Source organism: Stigmatopora nigra, chromosome 6 (genome assembly GCF_051989575.1).
Source record: "Stigmatopora nigra isolate UIUO_SnigA chromosome 6, RoL_Snig_1.1, whole genome shotgun sequence".
NCBI classification, from domain to species: Eukaryota; Metazoa; Chordata; class Actinopteri; order Syngnathiformes; family Syngnathidae; genus Stigmatopora; species Stigmatopora nigra.
In genome coordinates this window covers 1,715,001-1,727,500 of record NC_135513.1, presented here as the reverse complement: position 1 = coordinate 1,727,500, position 12,500 = coordinate 1,715,001, and the positions used below count along the sequence as shown (strand labels likewise).

General features: G+C 39.8%; 1 protein-coding gene across 1 annotated transcript in view; it reads left to right on the top strand.

Moving 5' to 3' along the window:
• The window catches only part of LOC144197627 (lysine-specific demethylase 2A-like), a 113,929-nt gene that overhangs the window by 68,976 nt on the left and 32,453 nt on the right, over positions 1–12,500 (top strand). The window contains 3 exon segments of the mRNA XM_077718118.1: positions 1,298–1,506; positions 4,786–4,863; positions 11,454–11,575. Of these exon segments, the coding sequence (XP_077574244.1) occupies positions 1,298–1,506; positions 4,786–4,863; positions 11,454–11,575 (409 nt within the window).

The window sequence follows — 12,500 nt, the reverse complement described above, 5'->3', positions numbered from 1 at the left end:
ATATACAATATATATATGTGTGTGTGTGTGTGTGTGTGTGTGTGTGTGTGTGTGTGTGTGTGTGTGTGTGCGTGTGTGCGTGTGCGTGTGCGTGTGCGCGTGCGCGTGCGCGCGCATATGTGCGTATGTACGTACCTTATTTTCACGACTATAAGGTGCATATACATATGTCTGCAGTTGCGACACATTAGCGTGAAGCATCTCTCGAACGACTGCCGCATCGGCGGAGGGAGGTATACACGCAGTTGTTCCGATAACGTGCGAGAACTTTTGGGGGATGTAAAACCGCCTGACGCTAACAGCTACTAGTTCGATATCTCGAATGCAAAGTTTCTCTTTCACTGTATTGTTCCCGGGGCTCCACCATCTGCTATTAATGAAAGCAGCTAGTCTCCTACTTTTCCTCCTACCGCTCTCCACATTTCTGTCCGCCCTCACCATTTCAATTATGAAATGTACTGCATTGTGTGTTTTTGTACTAATCTCTTCCGAAGAATGTTACAATGGGGGACTCAAAACAGCTCTCAAATTACTTGGATGAAAACAGTATTCAACATCACATTTTCAGGGAAAGCTTAGAAAAGCTACATCAACATTTCTGCTGTCATTTTCCACTATGAAAAAACATGATGAGAAAATGGAAGAACACAAACAGTTCCTAAATTCAGAAATGGCAGACCAAAAAATAACAATTGCAAAGTTTGTTTCACTTTTAGAAATCCCATGGATGTATTAATTTGCCCATTTAATCATTGTTCCCTCTTATATAAATACCGGGTAATGGATTTGTGGGCTTGATAATGTTGAGACGGGTGGGCGGATGAGTGGTTAGCGCGTCGAGCTCACAGGTCTGAAGTCTTGGGTTTAAATCCAGGTCGGTCCATCTGTGTGGACTTGTTCTCCCGGGCCTGCGTAGGTTTCCTCCGGGTTCTCCGGTTTCCTCCCACATTACAAAACATGCACGGTAGCCTGGTTGGGCACTCTAAATTGCCCCAAGGTATTAGTGTTAGCGTGAATGTTTGCCTGTCTCAATGTACCTTATGATCGGCTGGCAACCAAGTCAGGATGTCCCCTGTCTCGTGGCCGAAAGTCAGCTGGGAGAGGCTCCAGTACCGGTTAAACCGGTTCAGAAAATGAATGAAAAGAATGTCGACACACAAATAAACACGTTTTTAGAAATCTGCCTATTTGAAAGTTGTGGAGTTTATAACATGTACAGACACAAAAGTTCATTATACTCAAGAAATGATGCTAACTTTTGTTTTCTACTTAAATTATTAAATACACTGTGGCGCAGATTCATCATTTCAACAAGAGGAGGAAGAAGAGAAGAGTGTCAGTGAAGAGGTTTCAGAGCACTTATCCCATAGACCTGCAGTACATTTAACTCCGTTGGAGCTAGAAGGTCTGTGGAGTTTGGTGGGCAAACTTGAGTCTCTACCTTCCAGCAAGAAGTGTGTCCCACCAGGCATCCAAAACTCATTGGGACTCATTACACACATTAAGGTAAAAGACCGAGATGAACGATATTGTTCATTGCTATAAACTTTTTGTCGTGGGTTTTCTTGTTTTTTCTTGGCCATGACAGTTTTCAAACAACCCATTAGCAACATTAGTATGAACCAAATTTTGTTTTGGAGAAGTTATGTACAAGAAATTATCTAAGTTTCTCACGTTTTACCAAAAAAAGTAGCGACTACCCCTCTTATCATTTTTTATTTTTAGGTCTGCCTAACGAATGAATTTTTATGGATAATACAAGCCGTCATTCAGTGAATTACCGTATTTTGCCGTTTAATATACCTGGGTATATTAAATGATTTTTCATTTTTTGAGCCTCCGGTTTGTGCGCCATTTAATATACCCCTGCCGTTCAATATACCTGGGTATATTAAACGACAACTCAGCTTTTTTGGCAAGATTTCTATGGTGTTCATTGGGGCATAATTGTAGATGCTTAAGTTCATTTAAATTCCAAGTCAGACTTAATTCAGCAGTAAGTAGTTATTACCTGAGGAATAAGTAGTTTTAGTCTGCAAAACAATGATCGCACCTTACCATTTGTGCGCCCATTAATATACCCCTGCCATTTACTATATCCAGGTATATTACTTATATTAATATTTGTTGTTTTAGTTGGAAGGCAGAGGGAACTCAGCAAATAAAAGATGATAAATACACCTCAACCAAATCAGAGGACATAAATAGCATAATTTTTACCTTTGGCACCTACGCGAATTTTGAGTGGTCATTCTGAAATATGACGGGTCAGATCTCATTGTTTAAGTAACAAGTGAGTGATGAGATATTTTGGAGATTGCATTTCAGATTTTTTTTTCATCTGTGCCCTGCATGGGCAGTAGTAGATTTTGAGCAAGTATCAAAGGCTCTACTATGAGTGTTTGAAGGCAGTTGCAGAACCACCATTGGAGGAATGCAACCTAAAAAAAAAGGTTCACCGTATTTCCTTAACATTGTTAAATTTGTTGCATTTTTCAAGTTAAATACAACATCCAACATACACCCTCTTAAACATACACAGGCTTAAATATACGGACACACGCTTAAAAACATGTTTTTTAAAAGGCAACAGAAGCAAAACTGAGTTTGTTTGTACTTTATTTAGCCATTTTACAATGTACTATCTATCTATCTACTAACTATCTATAGTAGGATGTTGAGTGTTTTACTTTGAGGGAACATGGCTTGAAAGGATGCATGTATGTAGCGAGGTACAACATTAAAGTGACTGGTGTGGAGGAGGATGCAAAAGACAGTGTGAAGTGGAAAAGGTTGAATCCCTGTTGCCACCCCTCACCGGACAAAGTGTTGTAGTAGTCTTACATTATCTTTTCAAATTGCTGAAATTTCTGTGTTGTTAACTGACATACACTTTTGTGGCCGGTCAACATGCCGAAAAACATTTAGCCGACTGACATCTGGCCGACAGCCAACCCACCGAAAGATGATCTACGCCAAACGTAGAATTAGCCGAACGACTATTTGCCGACGCGCTCGCCCCGCCCCCGGTCGTGTGTGTGTATAAGTTTTTCAACCTCGGCCCGCAGGCCATTTAAGGCCCGTTACTGATAACATTCATTTAGAATAACAAGTTACTGATAACAACATTCATTTAGAATAACAAGTTACAGATAACAACATTCATTTAGAATAACAAGTTACAGATAACAACATTCATTTAGAATAACAAGTTACAGATAACAACATTCATTTAGAATAACAGGTTACAGATAACAACATTCATTTAGAATAACGGGTTACAGATAACAACATTCATTTAGAATAACAAGTTACAGATAACAACATTCATTTAGAATAACGGGTTACAGATAACAACATTCATTTAGAATAACAAGTTACAGATAACAACATTCATTTAGAATAACAAGTTACAGATAACAACATTCATGTATGTTTGACACCACTGATTTAGATTAGACCACTGATTTATTCACGGCCAAACAAGGACAGGGGTTATAACAGTAGATACTGTAATTTACACCAAAATAGAACACATTGAGATTAATCTTTGAATTAAGGTCCTCAGAAAATCATTTTGAACATATATTTCCTAAAATATTGGGAAATTGTTTAAAGTTAAGATATATTTAACAAGTATATATTTCTGCGTGTCTCAAAGTCCAAAGAGTTATCAATTAAACAACTACTACAAGTTCAAATATGGTGCTGCTGCTTAATAAAAATATTACTGAATACTCTTCCCATGACAAGAGTATTCAGGAATATTTTGTATATTGATAATGTGCTAAAATCACACGGAAATTGGCATTTAATGATTAAATACAGATACTGGAGCTCTTTGGAAGTTTAAACCGAGTCCAGGGTAGTGATTTCCTTTGTGAAGGACAGCCATGGACGTCAATGGCGAAAAACCCCAAAATGCACTAAAATGACTTTAAATCCAGCCGAAAACAGCATTAAATGAATAAATACGACTATAACCGAGCCCAGGGTGCTTGATTTCTAGGTAAAAAGTGCACTTTTATCCCTAACCTGGAGCCAATTGCAGTAATATCATTTGTCCATCAGGTGGAAGTGTTATAATAATACTGCAATTGGGTCGGGCTTCGGGTTAAAAGTGCACTTTTTACCGAGAAATCAAGCACCCTGGGTCTCTAAAAATCACCAGTACTTTTATTTATGCTGCGGTATTTGTATTTATTCATTTTGTGCTGTTTTTGGCTGGATTTAAAGTCATTTTATTGCATTTTGCTGTTTTTGGCTGGATTTAAAGTCATTTTATTGCATTTTGGGGGTTTTCGCCATTGACGTCCATGGTTGTCTTTTACCAGCAAAATCACTACCCTGGACTCGGTTTAAACCTCCAAAAAGCTCCGGTATCTGTATTTAGTCATTTAATGCCCTTTTCCGCTTTATTTTAGCACATTATAAATATAGAAAATATTCCTGAATACTCTTGTCTTTGGAAGAGTATTCAGCAATATTTTTTATTAAGTAGCAGCACCATATTTGAACTTGTAGTTGTTTGACTGATAGCTTTTTGGAGTTTGAGATATGCAGAAATATATACCTGTTAAATATATCTTAATTTTAAATAATTTCCCTATATTTTAGGAAATATATATTCAAAATGATTTGCTGAGGACCTTATTTCAAAAATTAATCTCAATGTGTTCTATTCTGGTGTAAATTACAGTATCTGATCGCCTTTCGGTGAGTTGGCTGTCGGCTAAATGTATTTCGGCATGTAGACCGTGTGCCACACTATTTACTGTTTTTCAGGCACTACTAAAGGAGCACGCCAATGATGATCCACAAAAATCTTACACTGGAAAACCTATTGTCAAGTGGCCAAACATGGCAAGTATCAGTCTTTGATGTTTAGGGAATGCTACTGGCATTTGAGGTTCATATTTGTTTCTAGGCAATTTAGTAAAAGGTAACTAATCAATCTTTTTCCATTTTCTGCGTGATCAACTCTTCAGTTTTTGAGAGACATTTCCAGAAACTTGAAAACATTACCAGGAAACATCATTTAAGAGCCCATCAAAAACATTTATTGGGGGAAGCTTTGCTCCCCTTTAACGACTTTGACTAAAAAGTCTATTAACCTGTTTTTATTTTTTATTTTGTTTTTTATTTATTTAAATCAATTGAAGGGGTCCAACCCTCTGAAAAAACACCAGAAACAAGATATTGGATTGGAAAATAGGTTTTATTTCTTCAAATTTGCCATATATTGACAACGTAATAAATAACGAGTGTTTTAATAGTAATAAAATGTTTTTATTAGATGTAAAATTGGACGCATTTGGCGGAGGGGAGAGACAAACGGAGGTGGGGCTGTTCGGGGGGGACATTCATCCACGGCAACAACGCACTCGTAAAGGAACAAACACATTTAAATTAACTTGGATAACTATATACAGACACTCAACTTTTAATGTAACTTCACACAACTGAATTCTAATTTTGTTAGATAGTTAATTATACGGGTTGACCCCACCCGGCCCATTTGCTTGAGTCTTCAAAACGAACGCATCCAGCGTTGTTCGGAACTTGCCTCCCCTTCGAAATGTTTTGAAAATGACACACAAATATCCTCACAATACGCATACAGTGTTCCCTCGCTACTTCACGCTTCAGCTACCGCGGATTTAGAGCTTCGCAGATTTTTTTCAAGAAAAAATATTTAATTTTCTATATTATATATATTTTATATATTTTAATTTTAAAGTCACCGCTCGCATTAGCACACAACACTAGCGTTAAGCGGTCCTTCATGGGTTTGTGTCCCGGTAATGCCTTCTTCTCTGCCACGATGAATGTCCGCCTGAGCATCTTTTTCCCAAAAAAGAACAGTTTCATCGCAGTTGAAAACTTGCTAGGGGATGTAACTTTCCTCGGCGATAATCAAGGCAAATGTCTTGATGCGTCCTTCCACTTTAGGATGGTGGAAATGGTTGACATATTCCTCCCGTATTGCCTAGCGAGCTCAGTAACACATACCCCACTCATCTTTCAATTATTTCGCGTTTTGTGTCCATTGTCATCACCTTATCTTTGCAGAACTCTGCCGATCCATAGTAATATTGTGTACATGCAAATGTACCCAACGCGGGGTATAAAAAGCTGGCAGGTGGGGATATGCAAAGTCCGCCCAGTGGTCGTAGAAATATTTTATACAGGTAAGAGGTGCAAAAATGGCCATGCCCACCTGGCTTGGTCACATCACAAAATTTCGATCGTATATCAGGCGAATTATTCGATGGAAATTTTCGTCATAAGACAAGAAATTCATATGGCGAGGCGGTCATATCACAAGGTTCGACTGTACTTTTAGAGGAGTACTGTACTTTTTGTGAGAACATCTACTTAAAGTAGATATATATGTATGTATGTGTGTGTGTGTGTATGTATGTATGTACGTATGTATGTGTGTGTGTGCGTGTATGTGTGTATGTATGTATGTATGTATGTATGTATGTATGTATGTATGTATGTATGTATGTATGTGTGTGTATGTGTGTATGTATGCATGTGTGCATGTATGCATATATGTATGCATGTATGTATATATGTATGCATGTATGTATATATGTATGCATGTATGTATATATGTATGCATGTATGTATATATGTATGCATGTATGTATATATGTATGCATGTATGTATGTATATGAATGCATGTATATGTGTATATGAATGTATGTATATGTGTATATGAATGTATGTATATGTGTATATGTATGTATATGTATGTGTATATGTATATATGTATGTATATATATATATATGTATGTGTATATGTATATATGCATGTATATATATATGTGTATATATATATATATATATATGTGTATGTATATATATATATATATATATATATATATAGAGAGAGAGAGAGAGAGAGAGAGAGAGAGAGAGAGAGAGAGAGAGAGAGAGAGAGAGAGAGAGAGAGAGAGAGAGAGAGAGAGAGAGAGAGAGAGAGAGAGAGAGAGATAGAGAGAGATAGAGATAGAGAGAGAGATAGAGAGAGAGATAGATAGAGAGAGCGAGAGAGCGAGAGAGCGAGAGAGCGAGAGAGCGAGAGAGCGAGAGAGCGAGAGAGCGAGAGAGCGAGAGAGCGAGAGAGCGAGAGAGCGAGAGAGCGAGAGAGCGAGAGAGCGAGAGAGCGAGAGAGCGAGAGAGCGAGAGAGCGAGAGAGCGAGAGAGCGAGAGAGCGAGAGAGCGAGAGAGCGAGAGAGCGAGAGCGCGAGAGCGAGAGCGGTTAAGAAGTTCTTTATCCAGCAGCAAATGGAAGAGGATAGTCCAAGGTGGGAGAGTTTGTCAGTCAGAATGTCCAGTATTATAGTGTTGAAGGCTGAGCTAGTCAATGAAAAGCATCCTCATGTAATTCCCATGGTGGCTCAGTGCTTTGTGTAGAGCTATGGTGATAGTGGACCTGTTTGCTCTATAAGCAAACTGGTGAGGGTCAACTGAGGGGGGGATTGTATTCCTGATATGGTGGGCGACCAACTTTTCAAAGCACTTCATGATCACAGGCGAGAGTGCAACAGGCCTAGTCATCCAGGCAGTCATTGGTTGGCTTTTTAGGGACAGGGATAATGGTGGCAGATTTCAGGCAGGATGGAATGATGGATTGTTGCAGTGAACAACTGAAAATGCTTGTGAGAACTCCAGCCAGCTGGTCAGCACTGGCTTGAGCACCTTTCCAGGTACTTCCTGGTGTTCACAGACCGCATTACCAGTCTCATTTCCTGTTCCCAGAACTTTAGTGGATTGCAGCAGGGTGGTGGTGGGGGTGTTGAGACTGGGTCTGATTTGTCAGTCTCAAAGCAGGCAAAGAAATGTTTCAGTTATTCCGCTAGTGGCGCATTTGCATTTACAGACCTATTGCTATTGTAGTTGGTAATGTCATATTCCCTGCCACATCTTCTTTGGGTTATTTTCTGTTAAGTGCTCCTCAATTTTCTTCGTATATGCTGCCTTGGCCTTTTTAATGCCTCTTTTCAGCTCGGCTCCGGCAGCTCTATATTTTATATTTTCCCCTGATTTAAAAGCAGGGTTACGGCATTTAATGAGTGCCTGCTTCTCATTGGTCATCCAGGGTTTTTGGTTAGGAAAAACCTGTATCCATTTATTTATAGTAACGTCAGATCAGTTTTTGGTGTAGGAAAGTACATTTTCCGTGTAGTCCTGGAGGTTGACATGTTCGAAAAGTTCCCAGTTGGTGCCGGGAAAACAGTCCTGCAGCTGAGAAAGAGCAGCCTCAGGCCAAGTTTTTATTATCCCTATTTGTGGCATTCTTAGCCTCCGAAGTGGAGTGTTTCTGGGGTGAGATATGCAGAGGTGATCTGATCCCGCTAGGTGAGGGAGGGAAGTGGCTTTATAAGTATGTTTGATGTTAGAATAGACAAGGTCAAGAGTTTTGTCTTTTATAGTATTACATTTTACGAATTGAATAAACTTAGGTAGGCCAGTCTTTAAACACGCTTTTTTGAAGTCACCAGCGACAATAAAAACTCAGGTGGTCAGGCTGTTGTTTGTTTACAACCGTTAGCAGGAGGTTAAGTGCCGTGTTAACTTTCACATTTGGCGGTATATAGATGGCCGATACTATGACGACTTTTATACAAAATGAGTTAAAACAAATGCTACAAATAGATAACAGACAAATAGACTTGAGGACAGTTTTTTTCCCCCACAGCCATCATGAGTCTGAATCGTGTTAGCACGACACAAACATTTCTGTGCAATAACAATTTGCAATATTTCAGAATTTACTTTGCCAGGACGTGACTTTTTATATTTTTATGCTACTTATGTTCTTATTGGGAAAACACACTGGAGTATCACTACCGTTTTCGTTATGCACAGCTGTGTATGATTCAAATAAAGACTTTTGATTTGATTTCTTCTAAAAAGGTCTAACCAGTTTCCCACTCGTTACCTGTATTAACAGGTAACGAGTGGAGAACTGGTTCAGACTCCTGATGGCTTTGGGGGAAAAAACTGTCCTTAAGTCTATTTGTCCGTGAATTGTGAGACCACTAGCATCTGCCATAGAGCAGCAGCTGGAAAAAGTGGTATAATCGGGCATAGACTTTATCATCATCATTAACTCGACAATAGCCTAATTTTCATCATACCCAGCAGCGTATGACAAAATTGGTAGTGCTTCACCACAAGGTGCGCTTTCGCGGCAAAAGGCCCAAATAAGTGATAATTTCAGACTCGTTGGCATTCTGCCGTTATGGATACAATGCATCACCCCCCGAGCACAAACAAATCCCGGCGACTGCAGAAAAAGTTTGCCTCGCAGATGCCAATAAAGAAAAAAACGGATAACATACTTCCCACTGTCTCCTCACTTAACTTCAGTTGACCAATAGGAGGGAGATCACCGTCCAACGTCCTTCATGGTACCTCGCCTCGAAGTCATCGCACAGAAGGGATCGTGTGTCGTGCTACCGCAAGTCAGGAGTCCTGATGGCTGTAGGAAAAAACTGTCCTTAAGGATATTTGTCTGTACATTGTGAGACCTGTAGCGTCCGCCAGAGGGCAACAGCTGGAACAGGTTGTGACCAGGGTTGTATGGACCCCCAACAGTGTTTCCGGCTCCGCTAAGGTAGCGAGGGCTGGCATTGTCATCCAGTGAGGGGAGAAAGCAGCCAATGATCTTTTGGGCGGTGTTGATCACTCCCTACATGGCTTTTCTGTCTGCTGCCATACTTCCAGCAGTGGCTCTATAGAAGGTTACCAGAAGCTTAGTGTCCAAGTTGGTACTCCTGAGTACCCTCAGGAAATGGAGTCGTCTCTGGGCCTTCTTCACCACTGCCGTGGTGTTTGTAGACCAGGAGAACTTTCCTGTGACTTCGACCCCAATTCATTTGAATGACTGGACCCTGTCTATGCATACTCCATTAATGAGGAGTGGGGCCAGATCTCTGCTGTTTGCGAAAGTCCAGGATTATTCTCTAGTTCTTATGGTGTTTGGTGTGAGATTGTTCAACAAACACCACGAAGACAGGTTGTGGACCTCATCTCTGTATGCGAACTCATCTCCCTGAGATGAGTCCGACCACAGTGGTGTCATCGTCAAATTTGATGATAGAGTTAGAGTGGTGGGTCGGTGTACAGTCGTATGTGTACATGGAGTACAATACACCGCCTTGAGGGGAGCCAATGCTAAATGTAATGGAGGAAGAGAGGTGGAGACCAAGTCTACCAGTTTGTGGTTGGTTGGTTAAGAAGTATTTAATCCAACAGCAAATGGAAGAGGATAGTCCAAGGTGGGAGAGTTTGTCAGCCAGAATGTCCAGTATTATAGTGTTGAAGGCTGATCTATAGTCAATAAAAAGCATCCTGACATAGTTCCCATGGTGCTACAAGTGGCTCAGCGCTGTGTGTAGAGCAACAGCGATGACGTTGACAGTGGACCCGTTGGCTCAATAGGCAAACTGGTGATGGTCAACTGATGTATCCTTGATATGGTGGGCGATCAACTTTTCAAAGCACTTCATGATCACCGGTGTAAGTGCAACAGGCCTATAATCATTCAGGATGTCAATGGTTGGCTTTTTAGAGACAGGGATAATGGTGGCAGATTTCAGGCAGGATGGGATGATGGTGTTGGTAGCAAGCTGAATTTCCAAATCCTCCATTTTGTGGGGGATGGATCTGGTGTTGGTCAAGAAGATACTCTGAAGTGGTGCTCTGTGCATTTTTTTTCCTTAGCTTAGCAGCTAGGCCCGCCCGGCCGCCCTGCTTTTGCTTTATTTCCCTTCGCTGCCTCCGTCGTACTACGCTGGGTGGGCCGAGTATTCACAAAGATCCAGGTGGTCTGGAGATGTCCTCGGGGATATTGTAGGTTTGTTGGTAATCCGTTGAGACGGATATATTACATCTCCTACCGAAAGTAATTCAATCCTGGCGACTGTAGAAAATGTTTGCCTAGCAGATGTTCGTAAATAACGATAAAACTGAGAAAACAAAACACCAAAACTGGAGACCAAAGAGTTGCCGCCATGATGCATCCACTCGCTGAGTGTATGGATGCTTAATAAGTTATACCTCTTTGATTGCCAAAAATCTTGTTTGTTTGTAGGTGACAAAATACTGATTATTTCACCATAATTTTCAAATAAATTGTTTTAAAATCAAACTATTTCTATTTCACAAGTCTCATGGTTGAGGTTTACCCATATTGACAATTACAGGCCTCTACTCTTTTCAAGTAGGAGAACTTGCACAATTGTTGGTTGACTAAATATTTATTTGCCCTACTGTAATGTGGGATTTTATGTAGTAGTAGCCAATACAATTCTGCATGATTAGCATACATATTAAATAGACATTCTCTCCATTTCTGCTCTTGAGAATCATTAAAATATATTGGAAATCTGCACCCCGGAACCCCAAAAAGTCACTGTTTTTCTTTCTTCAGCTTTCAAACTATCAGCCTCTTCCATCATCACCTCTTCGTCCCAAACTGGCTGCAGTTTCTGTCATACCACGACCACAGAAGCCTGCTTCGTCCATCTCTGTTCTGAGAAGACGTCGGGTCAGGTATTGAATCAATTTGACAACTGTTGAAGCCACTTTGATTAATCGGATCTCAATTACCACTTGTGAATATGAACTAGAACAATTGTACCATAAAATTGGCCTGCAACGTGAAATTCCGGGACGGAGTCTCTAGATTGGTAGAACAGGGTAGTGTTCCTCCTTTTTAAAAAGGGGGACCGGAAGGTGTGTTCCAATTATAGGGCAATCATACTCATTCTCCCCAGAAAAGTCAATTGAATTTTGTTATTGTAATTATCCAAATATAATGAGATTTAAAGCTTTCACCACAAAGTGCAAACATAACAACAGAAAGACAAATAACATCTATAAATAAGAAATGAATAAATCAGTAGACAAAGTGAGGTCAGCAGAGTAAAGTGGGCTTGTTTCACCTGAAGTCCTGGATGAGTATCATGGTTTTTATAAACGTCCAACAACAAACAAGCAGACACATGGAAAATACGTTCCGAGACTGTGATGGTATCACAAGTATATCGCAACTCAAGCGGAAATTTCCCATTGAAATGAATTGAAAACAAATTAATTTGTTCCAACCCTCTGAAAAACACTGGAAAATAGGTTTTATTACTTCTAATTCGCCATATATTGACAAAGTAATAAAGACCGAGTGGTGTAATGGTAATAAAATGTGTTTAATAGATGTAAAATTAGACGCATTTGGCGGAGGGGAGTGACAATGATACGGAGGCGGAGATGGGGGATGTTCGGGGGGACTTTATCCACGGCAACAACGCACTCGTAAACGAACAAACACATTTAAATTAATTAAATGTGTAAATAAAATGTTTTTTTGATTTTAGTTTTATTTATTTAAATTAACTTGGATAACTATATACAGACACTCAACTTTTAATGTAACTTAACACAAAACTGAATTCTAATTCTGTTTTAATCTTTTTTTTTT